The sequence below is a fragment of the Gastrolobium bilobum genome, unplaced genomic scaffold (assembly GCF_033153095.1).
Source record: "Gastrolobium bilobum isolate Gb01-03AN ecotype WA unplaced genomic scaffold, APGP_CSIRO_Gbil_v1 utg9597, whole genome shotgun sequence".
NCBI classification, from domain to species: domain Eukaryota; kingdom Viridiplantae; phylum Streptophyta; class Magnoliopsida; order Fabales; family Fabaceae; genus Gastrolobium; species Gastrolobium bilobum.
Genome location: NW_026896540.1, coordinates 97,329 through 121,354, shown reverse-complemented (window position 1 = coordinate 121,354; position 24,026 = coordinate 97,329). Strand labels below are relative to the sequence as shown.

At 34.8% G+C, this 24,026-nt stretch overlaps 2 protein-coding genes across 2 annotated transcripts; one reads left to right on the top strand and one right to left on the bottom strand.

Annotated features, from left to right (window-relative positions):
• Positions 1-162: 162 nt before the first annotated feature.
• Positions 163-2,519, top strand: LOC133300351 (pentatricopeptide repeat-containing protein At2g22410, mitochondrial-like). The gene is made up of 2 exons (XM_061499875.1): positions 163-1,733; positions 1,877-2,519. The coding sequence occupies exon 1, from the start codon at positions 163-165 to the stop codon at positions 1,729-1,731; it is 1,569 nt and encodes a 522-aa protein (XP_061355859.1). The 3' UTR covers positions 1,732-1,733; positions 1,877-2,519.
• A 30-nt stretch (positions 2,520-2,549) lies between these two features.
• Positions 2,550-18,588, bottom strand: LOC133300344 (beta-glucosidase 24-like). The gene is made up of 13 exons (XM_061499868.1): positions 18,427-18,588; positions 18,068-18,137; positions 15,728-15,786; positions 15,566-15,641; positions 9,499-9,576; positions 9,304-9,391; positions 8,957-9,212; positions 8,484-8,599; positions 8,106-8,323; positions 3,545-3,576; positions 3,348-3,450; positions 2,844-2,952; positions 2,550-2,745 (listed from the first exon to the last, which is right to left on the bottom strand). Exons 1-13 carry the CDS (start codon positions 18,586-18,588, stop codon positions 2,550-2,552), a joined length of 1,563 nt encoding a protein of 520 aa, XP_061355852.1.
• Positions 18,589-24,026: the final 5,438 nt, after the last annotated feature.

Here is a 24,026-nt window from a genome sequence, read left to right as displayed (position 1 = left end):
AACTTCTTTGAAATGAAGTAAAAAACAAATAAATAAAATGTAAGTGTAATTATAGAAAGTATAGAATATACTCAATTGTTTTTTAACACAAGAAATTCATCAAGAAATTTCTCAAAGGAAGATTGAGAAATAATGTATTCAAGTTAGAAACAACAAATTACAATGAACTACGCATTGTTACAAAAAGCACTGCATAATTGTGCAAGCGTTGACCACCTCAAACGAATCCATGCACTATGTGTGACACTAGGATTTCTACACAAGCACAATCTCCAACAACCTTTGTCATGCAAGTTGCTTCAAAGTTACAAGAGTGTTGGAAAAACAGAACAAGCACAAAGGGTCTTCAATCAGATTCAAGAACCAGACATAGTCTCATGGACATGCCTCCTAAACCTCTACCTCCATTCTGGTCTTCCTACCAAGTCTCTTTTGGCGTATTCACATTTTGTGCGTATGGGTCTAAGGCCTGATAGCTTCGTTGTTGTTGCAGCTTTATCCTCTTGTGGGCATTGCAAGGATTTGGTTAGAGGGAGGGTTGTTCATGGAATGGTGTTGAGGAACCATTTGGATGAAAACCATGTTGTGGGTAATGCTCTGATTGACATGTATTGCAGAAATGGGATGATTGGAGTGGCTGCATTGGTTTTTGAGAAGATGGGATTCAGAGATGTGTTTTCTTGGACTAGTTTGGTCAATGGGTACATACTTTGTAACAATCTCGATACTGCTCGTCGACTGTTTGATGCAATGCCTGAAAGAAATGTGATTTCTTGGACAGCTATGATAGTTGGGTGTGTTAAAGAAGGAGCACCAATTCAGGCTTTGAAGCTGTTTAAGCAGATGGAAGCTGATGGCGAAGCTCCTCCTTGTGCAAATTCAATCGTGGCAGTGCTCTCCGGATGTGCTGATGTTGGGGCTCTTGATTTTGGTCAGTGCATACATGGTTGTGTTCAGAAAACAAGCCTGATCCTGGATGTCACAGTGAGCAATGCTATGATGGATATGTACTCAAAAAGTGGGAGGCTTGACTTGGCTGTAAGGATATTTGATGAGATCCTGAAGAAAGACCTGTTTTCATGGACAACTATGATATCAGGGTATGCTTATCATGGAGAAGGACACCATGCTTTGGATGTTTATTCTCGCATGTTAGAATCAGGGTTTACCCCAAATGAGGTAACCCTGTTATCAGTTTTAACTGCTTGTAGCCATGCTGGACTAGTTGTGGAGGGGAAAGTTTTGTTCAGTAGAATGATTCAGTGCCATTATTTGAAGCCAAAGATTGAGCACTATGGATGCATAGTGGATCTTCTTGGCCGAGCAGGGTTGCTGGAAGAAGCAAAAGAAGTGATTGAGCTGATGCCCATTAGCCCTGATGCTGCTATATGGAGATCATTACTTAATGCTTGCTCAGTCCGGGGGAATTTTAGAATGGCTCAAATAGCTGGAAAGAAGGTAATTGAACTTGAACCAAATGATGATGGCGTTTACATGCTAATATGTAATATGTACTGTGCTGCTAGTATGTGGAAGGAAGCATCAGACATAAGGAGGTTGATGAGGAAAAGGAGGATAAAAAAAAGGCCTGGGTGTAGTTGGGTTGACATCAATGGCGTTGTTCAAGAATTCTTAGCTGAAGAGACATCGCTTCACGTTAATGCAGAGCTTTGTTTCTTGCTAAAAGGAATCAAACAGCACAGAGAAACATGTCTCTTTGCAAATATGTAAAGGTAAGACTGCATATAAAAATTATTCATTCCTACCTTGTTAGTTGGGATTTATTAGGGAGTGGTTTATTCGCAGTTGATATATATTTATTCTTTGACAATTATTTGTTAAGATTTTTCTCTAAGTATTTATTTTCCTTGTGTAGCTAGCTAGGTACTCGTTTATACCCTCGTATCTCAATCCAAGATTCTTTAGCAGGTGAAGTTTTTGTTCCAACTTTATGTTCTGATCATTTGAGGCAACTCTTTTCTCATCTTTTTAAAGTTTACTAGTTAATACCTTTTTTGGTTACACACTAGTTACTACTATGATGGTTCCCTTTTCCACTGTTGTCTTGATTTATCCTTTATAAGTCTAGAATCGGTTTGGCAGTTTTGAGCATTCATTTGGTGCAGATGATTGTTTGGAGCTAATCCCTGTGTTGATCTCCTCCACAACTTTCCTTGTCATGTTTGCCACACCACAGCTCTCTTGATGGCAGTCCCAAATCCGAGGTTTATTTTGTGGACACAGTACACATAATGCAGTGGGATGGTAGTGTCATCATTAGGCCCCATGAAAATTGTGTTAAATTTGTTTCTCGATTGGTTGTTTGCATAAAGATATATGTATGTCTTTTGGTACAAGATTCGTGAAAATATTTAGAAATCAGAACTCAAAACAGACAATACACTGCATAGCATTACAAACCCCACTTACATAAATTAGGGAATCTGGGTCTTGACACAATTTAACACACTTGAAGAAGTTTGACCATTGAGTCATATTGCTCATTGTGATTATATTTAAGTCACACATGATTAATGGAGTTCACGTTCTTAGCGCGAATCATCATATGTAGCTATTTTGTGTTGTAGGAAGTTCCTAAACCAGATTGCTGACATTTTTGGATGTCTTTTGAGACCATTTTTGTAATCTACAAAGATAATTCCAAATCTCACAGTGTAGCCGAAACACCATTCGAAGTTATCAATCAATGACCATGCAAAGTATCCTTTCACATTCACGCCATCCCTGATGAATTCAAAACCAGCAAAATTAGGGAATCATTAAACATATATTCAGTAGATAAACTACAAAAAAATTTGCTGTTTTGATATAAAAGCACTTACTTGATTGCAATTTGAAGATAATAGAGATGATTATAATAGTAATCAATCCTTGGTGTATCTGCAAGGGCTTCCTCAAGCGATAGTGTTGAATCATTGAACTCATCCATTCCTACATATAAACTATTAAATTATTTCCCATAAAAATATATGTGTAAGGACATAACCACTAGCATAATCTCTCTCTCTCACTGTTAGTACAATCCAAAATTAATTTTGCACTAACAAATAATCATTTATCCATATATAATGACTATTTAACAAGTAGATTGAAAGTAAATATGACTGGTTTATGAGAAAAGTTATACTTACTGAAATTTTTTACAACTTTTATTATTAAACTAATAATTGTTCATTTTCGTCAATTTAATGATTATAATTTATTAGGTATACTTATTAATTTTCAAAAAATTATAACTGTTAGATTGACGGAAATTAAGAATTATTAGTTTAGTAGTAAGAGTTGTAAAATTTTTCAGAAGTAAATATAACTTCCCACTTTATTACCATTTTCAGTGATGTAGATCAAAGGGTTGTTGTACTTTGTTTTTGTATAGAGCAACATTTCTCGAATTCCTTTTGGATAAACAAACAACCATTCTGAAGCAGTCTGCAAGTATATAAGTCTCCTTTTCTTCATGAAGCCCAAAATCTAATTGAAATGAAGCATTATGTACTTGCAAATGAAGTATTCAGATACATACCTTTGGACCAATAGGTATCCCATTACGCTCATCTGTCACCATAAAATACATCATGATCTAATACTAACAAAAATTAATAATAACAATCATGGATATTACTAAATTTTTAATCGTAGCTATTGGTTATGAAATTAATAACACAAAAAAAATCAAATATTTATATTTTACTGCTCAGTTTGCACTGTCCCTCAATATTGTATCACATATTTAAGATATGATAATCACTTGAAAAAGGGTATTCTAATATATTATAGAATTGTAAATAATCTGTACAAAGGGTTCTCTATTTATAGAGAATATTTGACCTAATTTTAACCTAATGAGCTTGACCCAATACAACAAATAAATGACTAAATAATTATTATTTACAACACTCCCCCTCAAGCTGAGGAATAGATATTTATCATTCCCAGCTTGCTAGTAAGTTCTTGAAATCTGTCTGAAGGAAGCCCCTTTGTTAATAGATCAGCTAATTGACGCCGAGTGGGAATGTATGGAGTGGTAATCAACCCGCTATCAAGTTTCTCTTTGATGAAATGGCGGTCAACCTCAATATGTTTAGTCCGATCATGTTGGACTGGATTATGAGCTATACAAATAGCGGACTTATTATCACATAGCAACTTCATAGGTCCCTCACATTTTATTTTGAGATCATCAAGTACAATTTTCAGCCACAGTAACTCACAAATGCCTTGAGCCATAGCTCGAAATTCAGCTTCTGCACTTGATCTGGCAACCACATCTTGTTTCTTACTTCTCCATGTCACCAAGTTACCGCAAAGAAACATGCAATAACCAGTGGTAGAACGACGGTCAGTCACGGATCCAGCATAATCAGCATCTGTGTAGACTTCTAAAGATAGATTGCCATCACGTCGGAATAACAATCCTTTACCAGGAGTACCTTTAAGATACTGAAGAATTCTCTCTACTGCCTGCATGTGTTTTTCTTTTGGATCGTGCATAAACTGACTGACAACACTAACAGCATAAGCTAGGTCTGATCTAGTATGGGCCAGATATATCAATTTCCCAACTAGCCGTTGATATTGTCCTTTATCAACTGGAGGACTCTCTTCTTCATAACCCATCTTGTGATTCTGCTCAATAGGAGTATTAGAGGGTTTACACCCGAGCTTTCCTGCTTCTTTGAGAAGATCAAGAACATATTTCCTCTGGCTGATAAAAATTCCTTTGCTTGAATGAGCTACTTCTATCCCTAGGAAATATCTCAGTTTCCCAAGGTCTTTGATTTCAAACTCAGAGGCAAGCCGTGTTTGCAGAATCTGTCTCTCCACAAAATCATCACCTGTGATAATAATATCATCAACATATACAAGGAGCACAGTAAGCTTCCCATTTTGGGAGTGCTTGAAGAAAAGAGTGTGATCTCCTTGGCTCTGTCTGTATCCTAAGGTCATCATAACCTTAGTAAATCTTCCAAACCAAGCACGAGGTGACTGCTTCAATCCATACAAGGCCTTTTTTAATCTACAAACTTTATTTTCCCCCTTCACAGAATCAAAACCAGGCGGGATTTCCATGTAGACTTCTTCTTCTAACTCACCATTGAGGAAAGCATTTTTCACATCAAATTGATTTATATCCCAATTGTAATGGGCAGCAAGGGATAACAAGATTCTCATTGTATTCATCTTTGCAACTGGAGCAAAGGTTTCTTCATAATCAATGCCATAGGTTTGAGTGTAACCTTTGGCCACTAATCGAGCCTTATATCTCTCAAGAGTGCCATCAGAATTATATTTCAGGGCATAAACCCATCTGCACCCTACTGCTTTCTTTCCGTTGGGTCTATCAATAACATCCCATGTTTTATTTTTCTCCAAAGCATTCATCTCCTCTTGCATGGCTTGAGCCCAATTCCTATCTCTCAAGGCTTCATGTACTGATTTTGGGATTGCAATAGAATCTAGTGCTGAAACTAAGCTTTTGTGCTGCACAGAAAGATTAGCAGAGGAAACAAAGTGGGAGATAGGGTATTGAGTACAAGAGGGACATAGGAACAAGTTTTCTTGTGACAAGATCTTTTTCCTTTACTAAGAGCAATAGGTAAGTCATCAGAAGTAGAAGCAATGGGTAAGTCATTAGAGATATCAGAAGAAATAGACAAATCATGAGAGGAAATAATATTAGAATCAGAAACAGGAGATTCAGGAGACTCTGAAGAAATAGGAGATTCAGGACTTACCAGTGGTTCAGACGATTGAGGTTGCTGGTGAAACAGTATGGGTTGTATCTCAGGTGTATTTGAAGGTTATGACACACCAGGAGCAGACACACTAGGAAGAGAGAAGATTGATCCAGACTCAAAGAAGGAAGGGGACGAGTCTTCTGAAGAACTATTCTCCCCCTGACGATGAGGACCCAGGAAATAAGATTCAGATTCTTGAAAGGTGACATCCATAGAAACAAAAAATTTCCGACTTGGTGGATGATAACACTTGTACCCTTTTTTATAAGGGTTATAACCAAGGAAGACACACTTAAGAGCCCTAGGATCCAACTTACTCTGATGTTGTTTATGAACATGGACAAAGGCAACATATCCAAACACTCTTGGTGGAAGGCTCTGCAATATGGGAACAGAAGGAAAGAAGGAAGTCATGGAATGAATAGGACTGATATTGTTAAGGACCCGTGAAGGTAAACGGTTGATCAAAAAAGTTGCAGCTAATACTGCTTCTCCCCAATAAGAACTAGGAACAGATGTCTGAAAAAGTAGTGCTCTAGCAACTTCAAGAAGGTGACGATTTTTCCTTTCAGCAACCCCGTTTTGTTGAGGGGTATCAACACATGTGAGCTCATGAATCATACCTCTGTTTGAAATGAATTGTGACAGGCGTTGATTGACGTACTCAGTACCATTATCAGATCTGAGTCTTTTAATACCCTTACCAAACTGAGTCTCAACCATGTGATGAAACCGAATAAATATCTCTGGTACTTCAGACTTGTCTTTCATCAAGTATATCCATGTTATCCGAGTACAATCGTCAATAAAAGAAACAAACCACCTTGCACCTGAAACACTGTGCACTTTAGAAGGGCCCCAAACATCAGAATGGATAAGAGAAAAAGGTTCCCTGCTTTTAATAGTGCTAGAAGGAAATGACACTCGATGGTGTTTTGCAAATTCACAAACATCACAATGAAAGGTCTCAACCGACTTATTGAGAAACAGATAGGGGAACATAGACTTCAAAAGACTAAATGGTGGATGCCCGAGACGCTTGTGATGGAGCCAAATCATAGACTCTGCAGTAGAAGGATGACGTGTCATTAATAACTGATTTTTGCTAGCATGGTCTGGAAGGAGATGATACAACCCATCCTGTTCATTAGCAACTCCAATTGTCTTCTTCGTGGTAAGATCCTGAATAAGACAATGAGAAGGAAGAAATGTGATAGAACAATTCAAATCAGTTGTAAGTTTTTGAGTGGAGATAAGATTAGTAGAAAGCTGAGGAACATAAAGAACATTTTTAAGAAACAAGGAAGGTTGAATTTGAATGTTACCAGAACCAATAACTGATTTATGGGATCCATCAGCTACGGATATAGTATAACTACCAACAGTAGGATGATATGAACAAAACAACTCAGTACGACAAGCCATATGATCAGTTGCACCAGAATCCAAAATCCATGAGGTTTTAAAATCAGCGCAAGAAGCAAGAAGAGATATAGAACGTGTGCTCTTACCAGATACGATCGAAGAACTATCATGCTCGGCCATTCTTTAACAAAAAAAGTTAACAACCAGCGATAAAATCAACCAAATAGAATATCAAATGACCTCTGATCAGAAAAATAATTACAGATCCAGACAAAAGACAAGAAGACGAGAAGAATGGTGGTGGTCCGATCCAAAAACACGGCCGCACGCGCCACCACGCGCAGGAGAAAGGAGATGCGCGTGGGATTCACTCGCCGGGAAAGGGGCGGCGCGTGAGAGCGCGTGGATGGGCTTCGCCGGCTGAGATTTTTCTGGTGTGGTCGTTCGGTGAGCGCGCACCTGTCTGTGGGTGGTCGCAGTTGAAAAGTCGCTGGAAAGTGGTCCAAACGGTGAAGACAGATCTGATTGGAGGCGGTCGGAGGTGTTTCAGTCGTTTGTGGCGGAGGAACAGTGCGTAGAATGATAGATCGGAGGAAAAAATAAGGTCAACAATGGTCCCCTTGGTCCAAAAGGTCCCCGGAAAAATTTTCCGTTGGCGGCTGATGGCAGCAAGAGGCAAAGAAATTAGGGTTTTGTTAAAAAAGAAGATAATATGTGCGGAAGCAAAGCCCTCAGATCGAGAGCTCTGATACCAACTTGAAAAAGAGTATTCTAATATATTATAGAATTGTAGATAATCTGTACAAAGGGTTCTCTATTTATAGAGAATATTTGACCTAATTTTAACCTAATGGGCTTGGCCCAATACAACAAATAAATGACTAAATAATAACTAAATAATTATTATTTACAACATAATCTCTCTTGTTTATGTATTGAAGTCTATTCTAATATTAATGAGATCTCATAAAATGCACTTACGTGAAAGAATAACAAGAGAATCCGTAAGGTAGCTAGGCCTGGTTTGACTTAATTCAGATGCATTGGTAGCATAATAGGAAGTGTAGTAGTTTAATCCAATAAAATCAAAGGACCCTTTTACAAGCCTGCCCTGATATGTAGAGAACTTTGGTAATCTGCTCCCCACCAGAGACCGCATTGAACTTGGGTAATCTCCTATTGTCAATGGCTCCATAAACCTGAAAAATTCATTCTTCAAATAAGCTCTCTTGATACATATCATTGCAATGATTGAAAATTACAAAATAAGTCTTCTCTTAGAAAAGGTCAATGACCAGGATAAAGCATATCTAGATTAGTTGACTTCCACATATGATTTTAGGTTCTTAAAATAGTTACCATCCAATCATGAAATCAAGGGCTCTTTGTGCAGCACGATGGTCCGATTCTGTATCATAGAGTGGCACCATCCAATGACACGGTAGTGATATCCCTATCCAACCCTTTTGAGATGACTACATACATAAAGGAAATGAAAGTATAGGGACTTTGTTTACTTTCTTAATAATTAAAATACAACAATTATGTGTGTGCGTTGACTTTTTCACAAATCACATATTATTTCTATTCGCGATGTAAATGCACATATTTTTATACACATATCATCTCATTATTTTGTTACAATATTTGGCTTTTGAAAAAAAGAAGGAAAATATTTCCCTTTTAAAATTAAATGGGTCAAAAACCATTTAGTTTGTAGTTTCAATCATCATGAATCAAACACAGCCTAGGTCTAAACATAACTCTTAACAATTTCAGGAAATCCATCCCCACCTTGTGAATTGAATTTTCAAAAAAATATATAGCAAAACCTGATACTTAGTCTTGTAGACATTGACAGCAGCTGCATGAGCAAGTAACTGATTGTGAGCCACTAGATAGGGTTCAGTGGCTGAATCACCACCAATGCAATTTAGGTTTTGCCATGGTGAACATCGTCCAGGTGCCATCTTCCCTTCAGCATAGCCTAGTGTGCTGAAGGTCCATGGCTCATTCAATGTAATCCAATGCTTTATCCTGTCTCCAAATTCCTTAAAGCATAGCTCTGCATAGTCCCTAAAATCATTCCTACATATAGTGATAGCAAAAAAATAGTTAATTCGAAAGATGTTCACCTAAATCTATATATCGATTATTAGCTATAAGAGATTTGAATTACACTATTTTATGGCTTAGAAAGCCACCATATTCGTCTTCTAAGGCCTGAGGAAGGTCCCAATGAAAAATTGTTACAAAGGGTTGAATATCTGCATTAACGCATGACAACCAATTAAAGTAACTACTTTACGCTTAAGACCTAAATTAGTAGAAAAAAATTAATGAAAAAAATAATATTATTTAACTCTGTGATTACCTTTGGCTAGGAGTTCGTTGATGAGGTTATTGTAATAATTGATTCCTTCCTTGTTCACACCTCCACTAAGCTTTCCCTCTGAAATTAGCCAGAGGATCCAACATTTAACTCAATAATTATTAGAGTATATGAGCTATACTATTCAGTGAGGTCCATAGTTAGATTAGTTTTAGTAGTTCAACAGCTTTCCTGATTTCATGGAGTTAGTTGCAACTTCAGCAAGTGATTCCTTTCAACTCATGTACTATATAGGTCTTATTGTAATCGATTTGAACTCAATGAAAACAATCAGAATATCAGAATTTCATCTCTCTCAAGCTCCCTGTATTTTCTCTCTCTTATTGCTTAAACCAGGTTATGGTATCAAAGCTTGAGCCCTCACCGCCTCCCACTTTAAAGTGGAATTAAAATTAAAAAAAAGCACAAAAGGTAAACCAAAAATTGGGCCTGTGCAATTCCACGCTTCTTGCCCAAAGGGCTCTTGCGTGAGGGGGCGTGTTGAGATATATAGCTCCATTGGCCTTGGGCACTCTCACCCTTTGAGCTAGCTTTTGGGGTTGTGTATCTCAAGGTTCTTTACATGGTATCAGAGCTCCAATCTTGGGGCCCTGATCCATTACTTGTTCTTCCATGACTTCCGCTACACAAAACCTTGCTGATACTACCTCTTCTTCTTCTCAACACTTCAAAAGATTCAAGATCTCCAATATTTTTCAATACACAACTGTCAGTGAAGCTGACAAACAAGAGCTTCCTATTGTGGAAACAGATCGTTGAACCACCGATCATAGCTCATCAACTAGAACATTTCCTTGTCAATCCTCATGTTCCACTGCGCTTTCTATCTGATGAAGATCGTGCAGCTGAAAAAGTAAATCCAGCCTTTGTTGAGTGGGAGAAAACCGATAAAATGTTGCTTACATGGCTTCAGTCTACTCTCTCAGAGGAAATCATCAACAAGATCCTTGGAGTACGACAATCTCATCAAGCTTGGGACAGAATTCATCGATACTTTGATTCAGTGACCAAAGCTAAGGCTAATCAAGTGAGCTCCGAACTCAAAAATATCAAGAAAGGTGATAGAAGCATTGAAGAGTATCTTGCTCGTGTGAAGGCTCTTGGTGACACACTAATTGCAATAGGTGAGCCTTTCACTGACAAAGAACTTGTGTGTACTGTTCTTGAAGGACTACCTAAAGAATATATTCCTTTCATCACCTACTTCAGAGGCAGAGACTCAAGTTGTTTTGATGATCTAGAGTCTCAGATCTTGGCTTAAGAAGAAATGCTCACAAAATTTCAATCACATGTGTTAAGCCTCAACTCTGTCAATGTGGCTCATAGTCCTCAGTTACCTGATGTTTCACGTGCTCCAGATCAAGGCAATTACAGACCACAAGGACCACTAGTTCAGAACTCTTATGAACAAGGTAATGTCTCCAGACCCTATATGCAGCAGCCAATCCGTGGTGGTTGGCGTGGAGGTAGAAGTGGCAGAAACTACATGAATCGAGGTGGCAGAAGCTTTGTTGGTGGTAGGTTCTCTGTCACTTGTCAACTCTGCAAGAAAAATGGTCATGAAGCCACCAATTGTTGGTGGAGCTACAGTAATAGTTTGTCCTCTTCCTCAGCAAATTCTTCTCATCTTCCAATGAGTTCAAACATTCCACTGAACTTTCCAGCCAATTTTCCTGCTGCAGCAAATATGACAGTCTCTCAATTGTCACCTAATCCGAATTGGAATATGCAACCTACTTTTCCTGGATCATTTCACAATATGCAGCAGCCAAATAATTTTTCTGGATCTTTTCACAATATGCAGCAACCAAATAATTTTTCACAGTCTGTTCATCCTTGAGCATTTGTTGGTTCCTCAGATAATCACATGGCATTGGATTGGTACCCTGACTCAGGAGCTTCACATCATGTAACTGCCAATCCAGCAAATTTGTTACACAGTAGTCAATATGATGGTCCAGAACAGATATTTTTTTGGTAATGGACAAGGTTTGGCAATCTCTTCTGTTGGTTCTAGTTGTTTTAGCTCTCCATTTCCTCCACATGCTTCACTGCATTTACATAATCTTCTCCTAGTTCCCAAAATCACCAAAAATCTCTTAAGTGTCAGTCAATTTGCTAAGGATAATAATGTCTACTTTGAATTTCATGCTACTCATTGTGTTGTCAAATCTCAGGAGTCCCAGGAAGTCTTACTTGAAGGCTCTATTGGAAATGATGGACTCTACAAGTTCAAAGGTCTCCCAACTACTACTTCTGCTTTGTCTCCATCTTCCTCAAGCTACCTCTTAAACAAATCTGTCCACATTGTAGACATTTGTAATCCTTCGTTTTGTAATTCTGTTCGATCTGTTCAATCTGTTTGTATTCCTAAGTCATGTAATCCAACTTGTAATAATGTTGTAGTTGCTGATGTATCTAGGAATTATACTCTCTGGCATTCCAGATTAGGACACCCTCACTTTGAATCCTTACAAAGGATACTATCTCATTGTAATATCTCATTAGGTAATAAAATGGTTCCTGATGTTTGTTCAGCATGTTGTATGAGCAAGTCTCACAGATTGCCTTCATTACCCTCATCCACTACATATTCTGAACCTTTCCAACTTGTGGTTAGTGACTTATGGGGACCAGCTCCCATTCCATCATCTCAAGGTTTCTTGTATTATATCACCTTTATGGATGTTGCCACACGGTTTACTTGGATCTATCTTCTCAAACAAAAATCAGAATCACTACTTGTTTTCAAGAATTTCCATTCCCTTATTTCCACACAATTCAAGCAAGCCATTAAATCTGTTCAAACCGATTGGGGTGGGGAGTTTAAGCCTTTTACAAAATTTCTCACTGAATTGGGGGTCACTCATCGTCTGATATGTCCTCATACTCATCACCAAAATGGGCTGGTTGAGAGAAAATATAGGCATATAGTTGACATGGGCCTTACTCTCCTTGCACATGCCTCACTTCCTTTAAAATATTGGGATCATGCATTCCTTACAGCTGTGTATTTAATAAATAGACTTCCCACTTCTTCTTTACAATTTCAAATCCCTTACTTCATGCTTCACAAATCTCTTCCTGACTTTCACTTTCTCAGATCATTTGGTTGTGCTTGCTTTCCCCTCCTTCGGCCTTATAACAAGCACAAGTTTGATTTCAGGTCACATAAGTGTGTCTTTCTAGGCTATTCCCCAAGCCATAAAGGATACAAATGTCTCAGTCCCGATGGAAAAATCTATATCTCTAAAGATGTTATTTTTAATGAGTTTAAGTTCCCATTTCCCACTTTATTTTCCTCATCTCCCTCCACTGCCCAAAATCCAACAGATGCAACCCCTTACTCTAGCAATATTATCCCTCTAACTTGGTCTTTACCTAATTCCTTACCCAATACATCACAGCCTCCTCAGTCCCCTTTTCCTTTATCCACTGCTTCTCACTCTCCTTCCCTTACTCAGTCGAGTTCCCATCCCAATTTACCTTTCTCACCCATTTCCATATCACCTATTCCTATACAGTCTAGTTTCTTTCATCCTCATCAGTCACAGGTATCCCCACCTGCTGTGTCACCATTTTCACAGCCTACTTTATCTGATGCCTCACCTTTATCACGGGTTCCTTTATCACAATCTTTACCTACTGCCTCACCCTTAACACAGCCTTTACCCGCTGCTTCTCCTTTACCACCTAATACACAGCCTACTTTCCTTGGTTCCTCTGCTGGACCAGTAGATATTACTCTAATTGATACATCAGCTACTCCTAGGCATTCCTCATCTTCACCTCTTTCTTCAGAAAATAACAATGTCAGTTCTCGGTTAGCTTCATTATCCCATATTTATGAGTCTTCTCCTATCATCTCCCAATTGTCCAGCTCTAGTATTAATTCTCCTTTGTCAGTGTCTTCCTCTCCTACTGTTCACTTCTCTGGATCAGATTACATCCCTCCTCGTCCTCTTAAGCTGTCTTCTCCCACACACACTATTTTTACCAGGTCCAAGGGTCCTGCACCCTCATTGTTCACTGCTCATATTGAGCCTACTACTGTTAAACAAGCCCTCTTAATTCCAGAATGGGTTCAAGCAATGGATCATGAATACAATGCTCTTCTTGCTAATGGTACCTGGTCTCTTGTGTCTCTAACTGCCTCCAGAACATCCATTGGCTGCAAATGGGTTTTTCGCATCAAAGAAAACCCTGATGGTTCTATCAACAAATACAAGGCTAGGCTTGTAGCCAAAGGTTTTCATCAACAACTTGGTTTTGACTACAATGAAACCTTTTCTCCTGTGGTCAAACCTATTACTCTTCACATCATGCTTACCTTAGCATTGTCTCATGGCTGGCCTTTGAAGCAACTTGATGTTAATAATGCTTTTCTCAATGGAGAGCTCTTGGAAGAAGTCTACATGGCTCAACCTCCTGGTTATGAGGTTGTTGATAAGTCACTGGTTTGCAAGCTGAATAAAGCCATTTATGGTCTCAAACAGGCTCCTAGGGCCTGGTTTGAGAAGTTTCAGGCAGCTTTACATCAACTTGGTTTTGTTTCCAACAAGTGTGATCCTTCTCTCTTCATTCTTCGCACCAATGGTCACTGCATTTATGTCTTGGTCTATGTAGATGACATTATCATCACTGGCAGCAATCCTGATCTGATTCAGCATTTGACAAATCAGTTAAACTCCAAGTTTTCTCTCAAACAACTTGGTAACCTGGACTACTTCCTTGGCATTGAAGTCAAGTCTCTCTCTAATGGTAGACTGTTCTTATCTCAGTTCAAATACATTAAAGATGTGCTGCATAAGGCTGGTATGACAGACTCGAAGGGTATCTCAACTCCTATGCCAAGTGGTTGTAAACTCAGCAAGCATGGTGCCAACTATGTCCCTGATCCCTTCCTCTACAGGTCCATTGTAGGAGCTTTGCAATATGCAACTCTCACCAGACCTGAAATTGCTTTTAGTGTCAACAAAGTGTGTCAATTTCTTTCTCAGCCTCTGGAAGATCACTGGAAAATTGTTAAGAGGATTCTACGATATCTTAAAGGCACCATTTCATTTGGTCTTCTGTTTCATCCTCCATCGAAACTACAGCCTCTCTCCCTTGTAGTCTTCTGTGATGCTGACTGGGGTTCTGATCCTGATGACAGAAGGTCTACCTCAAGAGCTTGTGTGTTGTTAGGCTCTAATCCCATCTCTTGGTGGGCAAAGAAACAATCTCTAATTGCTCGTTCCAGTGCTGAGGCTGAGTATCGTAGTCTAGCACATACTGTTGCTGAAATTCTTTGGGTTCAGTCTTTGTTGAAAGAATTGCAAGTTCCCATCAAGGTTCCAATAATCTACTGTGACAATCAAAGCACTGTTGCTCTTGCTCATAATCCAGTTCTTCACTCCAGAACCAAGCACATGTAACTCGATGTTTTCTTTGTCAGAGAGAAGGTGTTTGCCAAATCCCTTATTGTTCAACACATTCCTGGACCCTTACAAGTTGCAGACACCTTCACAAAGCCTTTGTCTGCTGCCCGCTTCAGTGAACTCAGGGACAAGCTTAAAGTTTTTGATCATACTCTATTACTTCACCCTCCTTGAGCTTGGGGGGAGAATATTAGAGATCAAATTTGCCAATCAGTTTATGATACTGGTCACACATACTGGTCACACACTATCCTACCCTCCATGAGCTTAAGAGGCGAATATTAGAGTATATGAGCTATACTATTCAGTGAGGTCCATAGTTAGATTAGTTAAAGTAGTTCAACAGCTTTCCTGATTTCATGGAGTTAGTTGCAACTTCAGCAACTGATTCCTTTCAACTGATGTACTATATAGGTCTTATTGTAATCGATTTACACTCAATGAAAACAATCAGAATATCAGAATTTCATCTCTCTCAAGCTCTCTGTATTTTCTCTCTGTTATTGCTTAAACCAGATTTCGTTTAATAATCATTCATTTAACCTTGATTTTTTTATTTTTTATTTTTAATCATTGCAATGATCAAGGAATGCTAGTGTGAAAAAATTTCTTGGTTTCCAGTTTCTTACTTGGCAATATTCTGGACCAAGAGATAGAGAATCTATAAGCATCCATGTTTATGTTCTTCATGATCTCAACATCTTCCTGCATTATCAGTTATGTTTTCAAAAGAATCTCAATTATACTATATATTTAATTTGATGTTCTATTATATAATATACACAAGGTACCTTATAGCGATGGTATTCATCAATGGCTACGTCTCCGTTACTTCTGTCATCCATCTTACCTGTCATGTTTCAGCAAATGAGGAATAGTTATTATTATTAACTAAATATATTAATAAAACTAAGTTATAATACTGTATTAAATTTTTGTACAAGATATTATAAACCCCTATGATATCAGCATATCTTTTCAAATTAATGAATTCTGCTAAATTTTCTGCATAGTTAAAAACCAATAAAAGGGCATGTGTACTTTAAAAGAACACTCATTTTTTCCATTAAATTGAGGTAAGAAACTGATTTTAAGCAACCTATTTTTTAATCATAAAGCTTTTTTTTTTTCTAAGACTAAATTTGTGATAAATCTTAACAACAACTTGCAATAATATATACTTATAGGTTAACTATGATAAGTATGTTTATTCCCTTTTATAACGATATATTTTTAATACATTTGAATATATATTATATCCACTTATATTATAATATACGGACTGAGTCAATTATATTTTTTTTCGGTAAAATCAACTTATATCGTGTAAAAATAAATTAAAGCATAATTTATATTCATTCTCAATTAATTGTTGATCCACTTGCGTAAAATTATTAGATATAAATAAAAGCAATGATCAACATTAAAAATGTATCTTAAATGGAAATAAAATGATCTATATCTATTTATATTCATTTTCTTGACAACTTTATCTCTTATGCTAAGTGGATGTTTTATAATTTAAGTATAATAGCTATCAGACGAGAATTATAAACTTATCCCTTATAATGTGTAACGACGTATAGTTGTGACAAACAAGTGCATGTGGCATACAATTGCAGTTCTCATCTCAGAACTTACAAATAATGCAATTAATGTTAGAATATTTTATAATGGGTTTTACTTTTATCCTTTAACATAACACAACAAATTTTCCTACTCTCACAACATTTTGTGGGGCCCACACTTTTTAAAACAAAAAAATAAATAAAAAATTAAGGCACGCAAAACGAATCTCTATAACATTACACAATCATTTTTCCTACAACATAACTCTTATAAAACCCTTTTATAATATGAGCTTTATTGATTAATATTATTTTATTTTTTAAAATAATCTGGGTCAATGAAATATTTTAATTTGTTGAGATACATAGTTTCACATTGGTTGTATGTGCAATTAATGTGGTCTTTATAAGGCTTTGGGCACACCCACCATTTGAACTAGCTTTTGGGGTGGTGTATCCTAAGGTTCTTTACATGGTATCAGAGCTTGAGTGACTATAAAGTCACAAGTTCGATCCTCACCGCCCTCACTTTAAAGTGGAATTAATATAAAAGCACAAAAAGGTAAACCAAAAATTGAGCCTGTGCAATATCCACGCTTCTAGTACAATGGGCTCTCGTGTGAGGGTACGTGTTGAGATATATAATAATCCCACATTGGTTGTATGTGCAACTAATATGGAGTTTATAAGGCCTTAGTCACTCTCACCCTTTGAGCTAGCTTTTGAGGAGGTGTATCCCAAAATTTTTTACACATTAATTATTTAATTAAATTCATTGTGATCATGTTGTGTTTTTGAGATAATGATATCTAGTTAAATTATGTCTAGTTTAGTAGCATTGTACACATTAGTGTGACCTAGTTTTTATGATAGGTGGACACAAACTTTTTTTAAGATTTCTGACTGCATCCTCTCTAGCCTATTCAACATAGGGTTTTGACTCTGGGTATTTGTGCTCCCATTGCAAAGATTGCAAACAACAATAACCATTAGAGAAGATATCAGAAGAAGACCCTAATATCAAATTGCCTCAATTTCTCTGGTTATGTGATGGCCTAATAAGCTATACACATTTGCGTTTTTAATTCTATTATTATCTTGATATTTTATAAAGGTTTAATATTTCTATTTTTATTGTCGGAAATATTTTTTTTCTACATTCATATATAAGTAAATAAATTCATTAATTTTTTTTCTTTTTTTTTTCTTCACAATGGAACCTACTTACTTTTATGTGTATGGCAGATAAATATTTTTTGTAACAAAAACAGAAATATTTTTTCATTAGATTTAAAAAATTTAGATTTATAAATTAATTAATGTAACGTGACTTAAATTTTATATAAAATAATAATCACTTGGCGAATAAGTCTAAAAGCCAATTATTTGAAGTTGAAAATTAAAATCCCTACAAGAAATTTAATATATATATATATATAGTGAGAGAGAGAGAGAGAAATTCAGATAACCAAATTTAAAAAATCAAATGTTTAAACTAGAAGAATTGAAATTAATTATATATTATTGTGGACATTGACATAACTTTTAACAAAGAAAGAAGACCTGGATAATTATGAGTGAAAGTATCCCATATACTTGGTCCTCTGCCACCATCATTTGCTGCCCCTTCATACTGAAATTTGTGCATATATATAGCTATATATACAATCACATATTTTTGGTTTGGGAAAAATATTTCTATTTTTGCTGCATAAATTTTTTTCTGCCACACTCACATAAAAATGAATGAATCTCACTATTTTTTTTTTCTTTTTTCCCTTTAAATGAGACCTGTTCATTTTTATCTGAGTGTGGTAGGAAAAAAAAATTCTGCATGCAAAAATAAGAATGTTAAACCCTTTTAATATGGCATCTAATTATTACGTAAACAATTTAAAAGATTATTGAAAATTTTGGAATACCTGGTAAGAGGACGATGCTGTCCCAAAAATAAAACCTTCTGGGAAACTACTCCGGTTGAGGGATGTACTAATATCGTTGCTGAATATCATTGTAGCTTCAGTGATTGTTACTGAGCTAAGAATGAGTAAAATAACTTGGAGAAGAAAGATATTCAATGCCATAACTACAATCTGCATTTTTGCTTCACTTCAATGCATGTTACGTAGCTTGGGCCCTTATATATATATAGTGGAACTCGCGTGCACTATTAAATTAAATACGAGATTAACGAATTGAAATCCATCATTGCAAGGCAAAGATAATGTATATTAAAATTAAAATTGACCTTATTATAATAAAATTAATTTAATCAGGTGTAATGTACGAAGCATACTTTTCTTATCAGAGTTAACAAAATATATGTTGACAAGGATATCTACGACCCTAAATGATACGAGCAGTTAGATTTATAAATTTAAACTAAAAAGAAAGATGAATAATCTTCTCTTCTTGTTTTTTTAGTACAATATAATCTTCTCTTTTAATTAAGCATAAAGATACTTCATTTCGAGCATTGGTCTCGCCTCTTAAGAACTTTTTTTGTGTTGAAGGCATTGCTTGAAAAGGATGAATATATGAATGTTATAGAGCGATGTAAATTTTTCATTCACAAAGTTAAAGGAATCTGCAATATACATACATCAATTTCGAAACGAGTTTCACCCATTTCTTTGTATTTGTCTTGCCGTTAATCAATTATTGTGGCACGATTGATTATTATATTGTTACAGTTAACATCATTTTCGTTGATACTTTTTAAAATCAATTGGTAGATTTCAAAAGATCTGCACCAAAGTTATTAAATTCTATATATGTACCTACTTTATAGATATATCTCTATCAGATTTCTTGTAGTTATTTTATGGCAACGAAAGAGCGAGCAAAATAAGATTATTTGAAAAATATAATACACAAAGTCTCATCTAAAAACTTAAGTTTTTGGTTGAATTGGTTCTTTAAATGATATTAGATTTTTTCTGACTAAGTGGTTACAAGTTTGATCTTCACTACATTTATTTTATGGGGTAAAATATTGTAACAATCAATTAGTGTTACTACCAATCAATTTCACCGTTAGATCGATTATGTTGATCCAATGATTATATTTATTTTCATCTTTGTATGGTTATGATTTCCTATATTAAATGTGAAAGCATTAAATATGAGAAATCATAACCAGGCAAAAATAAATATAAAGTATTAAACATGGAGAATCATAACCATACAAATATGGAAATAAATATAACCGTTAGATCAACATAATCGATCTAATGGTGAAATTGATTGGTAGTAACACTAATATTTGTTTTGGAGGATTGGTAAGATTTAGGGAGAAAATGATTAGTCAAACTATTGTCTGCAGCTTGTTATGGAAGCAACAAGATTATGAGCGAGTTTATAACCTTGTACATAAAGCGTTATGGAACCCCCACCACTAAATGTGCGGACATAAAGAATTTTTCCTGGGTCCGCCATTGGTTCCGCCCCATGTTGAAAAAAAAAATATGATGCTAAACTTTTATATGTCTCACGTGAAAAATAAGGGAAATTGATAATTTCTATAAAAAAAATTTGTTCAACCCAAAAACAAAAACTTAAGTTGTTAGATGAGATTTAATTAATGATTTTTATATTATATTTCTCTAACATATTTTCTCATACAAGAGTCTATAGACTTGAAAGGTGGACAATGCATAGTTTCACTTACCTATGTTAAGAAATTTCATAAAATTTAATTATTTATTAATAAAATAAGGGGAAGGATATTGTATACAAGAAAAAATCTTATTAGTGAAAAAATTGTGAAATTTCGTCACAAATTCCTACGTCACAAGTAAATTTCGTCACAAATTCCTGCGTAGCAAGTTTATTTGTGACGAAATTTGATTATTTGTGTCAAAAATTGTCATTTGTGACAATTTATGACAAAAATTTTCGTCACAAATAAACTTTTTTCTTGTATATACTCCGGTACATTCATATATCATCATTTTATTTTATAGTGGTGAATAAAAAAGTCAACACTATCTGTACAGAAGGCTAACTAATATAAGAGTAAATACTCTTTTTGGTCTCTAACAAAAAATTCGATCCCCACTTTAGTTCCTTACAAAAAAAAATAATTAGTGACCTGGAACTAGGGGTGCTAAACGAACCAGAGGCCTTTGGCTTGGCTCGTGAAGGCCCGAGCTTACATGTCTAAAATTGATCGTCGACACCAGACTTGAACTTGTATAAGAACTCGTTTGATAAAAAAGCCTCAGGCTCCAATTCAAAAGTTCGGCCTTAGAGCCTCTCAGGCTTGCCTAGTATATACTACTTGTAATAGCTCTCTCTTTCTTCTCAATCCATTTCACCCAATTTTATTGGTTAAACAGAATTTTTGAATGATTTTGTTTTATATTATACTGTTTGGATATGCATTGAGTTTATGAATATTTATGAAATTACTAGTGTTGTTGATTGTATATTATGTTTGAATAAATTTTTGTTGTCTTATTTTTTTTAGACAGACTAAACCAGGCTTTTATTTTTTGTAAATAAGTCAGGCCACAGGCTGATAGTTATATTTATAACAGGTAACAAGCTTGGTCAGACTGACACATTTAAATACAGGTTTAGCCTTTTAAGACTAAAACTCGGCTCGGCCCGTTAACACCCCTACCTGGAACCTATGAAATTCAAAGTGGACACATTTTAGTCCTTTTGATCGACTAATATGGGTCTTTTTTGAATTTGTGAGAGATCACGATTTTAACTAAATTGATCCACTTTGAATTTCTTAGGAACCTCAAGACTATTTTTTTATAAGGGACTAAAATTGGGACTGTATTTTTTGTTAAGGACTTAAAAGGATATTTACTCCTAATATAAATATTGAACCAAGAGACAAATAAGAACCTGCAACAAAAAAAGAAAAAGAAAAATTAAAATCACAATGTTTATGTCCGCACTTGCGGACATATGCCCCTACCAGGGTCTGCCTCTGGGCGGAACCAAGCAAAAATATTTGGGGATTCAAAATATAAAATTTCTAGGGAGTTAAATTATAGGGGTTTGCATTTGTCATTTAACATGACACAACAAACTTTTCTACACACACAATATTTTGAAGAAAAAAAAAAAGAAAATTACGGCACGCAAATGAATCTCTATAGTATTACAAAATCACTTTTTCTATAACATAACTCTTATAAAATCCTAAATTATATTTCATAAATGTAAATGTCAAATCATTATAGGAAATTCTAAAAAAATTAAAAGCGCAGGTACATTGCCTTTTTTTTTTTATTGGTTACAAGGTTCAATGCCTTTAGCTTGTAGCTATGTTCGTCCATGTGGGTATGCAAAATTATTTTTCAAACAAAAACGTTGAATATATTACATTACCCATCATAATATAAACATGTTAATATATTGTTTAATAAATACAAGAATAACGATGTTAACTAAGATTGTAAATTTGTAACAGAGTTTGTGCCAGCTGAAAATTAAAGATTCTAAGAGTTTGCAGCGATCCAGCCTAAAAAACCGTTCCAACTATCCCAGTCAGGAAATAACACCAGGCCATGATGACTCATCATCTAAGGGATAATAAACGAATCAAGGGTAATTTAGGATTTTTCAACCTTACTTTGCGAAAGTTTGAGTTTACATATTTAAAATTGGTCGTTGGAATCAAATTTTAATTTTATAAAAAATTGTTTAATAAAAAGGTCTCGAACTTCAATTCAAAAGTTTAACTTTAAAGTCTTCAGGTTGGTCTAATATATTAACTTTTATTTTTATTTTATATTTCTTATACTACTCATAATAATCCTTTCTCATTCATCAACTCATTTTATTGGTTAAACTGACTTTTTTGAATAATTTCTTTCTATTTTATATTATTTGGATATATACTGAATTATGAATTTTTGTAGAATTATTAGTATTATTAATGGTATATTCTATTTTGATAAAATTTTATTATCTTATTTTTTTAACAGGTTAAATTATGCTTTTAAGTTTTATATATAAATAAATCACATGCTGAAAATTATATTTATAACAAATAACATGTTAAACGTGACTGACACATTTAAATATAAACTCAATCTTTTAAAATCAAAGCTTAGTCTGTCTCGTTAACACTCCTATCCAGAAAAATCCTATATATCTAGAAGTCTATCGACCCAAGTAGCCCAATCACCAACCAGGTCTCACAAGTTATTTTAGAATTTTTCATATTTTATGATGATATTAAAATAATAAAGGAAAAGTTGAAATTTTTTGCTTTGAATTATTTATTTTTTAATTTTTTTTAATCACTTACTATGCGTTTGAATGAGTTGTTTTTTTTAGAGAAGTCACTTTTCTTTAAAAAAAGTTCTTTTGAAGAATTTTATTTATTTGGATAGCAACTTTTAAGGAAATCAAAATTAAAAAAAATTAAAAAAATACTTTTTTAAAAGCTAGGATTTATTACTTTTACAAAGAGCATAAGTTAAAAATTAAATATTTTTTAAAAAAAATTATTTTTCTTCAACTCTACTCCATCTCTCCATCCAGCTATTACTAATATCATTATATATCCAATAATTTTATATAAAAAGTGTTTATTAACTTTAACATACAAATATATTTTTATTTAAAAGTATTTTTATATGGCTCACCCAAACATCAAATAATTTTTTTTTTAATAAAATATTTTCTAAAAAAACAAATCATAAAATCATATTTTAAAAAAACACATCAAAACGAACCCTCAATTCCTTGATGGAAAAAAAGTTGAAATATGTCTAAAAACTATATCAAAGTAAATGTGATTAGGGGTGTTCATCAACTGATTCAAACCAATTCAAACCGCGGTGACCGAATCGAAAAATTGAATAAACCGAAAACCGAAAAACCAAAAGCAAGAAAAAATCGTAAATTTTAATTAGATTGGATCGGTTTTCTGATTTGTTGATGAAAATCGATCCAATCTAAACCAATCCAATATATTAATTCATCTCTACCTACTTGAGCCTTTCCCTTAATCACAGCCCAAAAATTTCTAAATTCAAGACTCATTAACCCATCAACTAAACTCAAGAAAAAATTTAGTCACATCTTATCAACAAAATTTCATCTGTTTAGAGCTTCATATTTCATTGCTCAAACAAAAAAAAACTATATTATCGTTTACTGATGCTTTTGTATTTCAAAAAAAAATATTTACAAAGTCAATATATACAAACGATGTTATTTGCATAATAATCATTAAACAAATTTTAGGATTTTAAAAAAACCTAAAACCGAAACAATCCAAATCGAAAAAATTGAATTGGATCATATCAGATTTGAAAAAAAATCCAAACCGAATAGATGATTAAATGATCAAATTGAAAAAATTAGATCAGATGATTTTTATTTCTAAAACCGATTGAATCTCGACCCCGAACACATCTAACTGTGATTCGAAGCAATTTTTAATCTAGAATTCCGTGAAGAAGGTTTCTAGAAATAGGTTTCTCTGCTTATTCTTCTGCTCTAGCTTGTCTCCACCTGGAGAGAAGGGGTTTGCCGGCGGAATTAA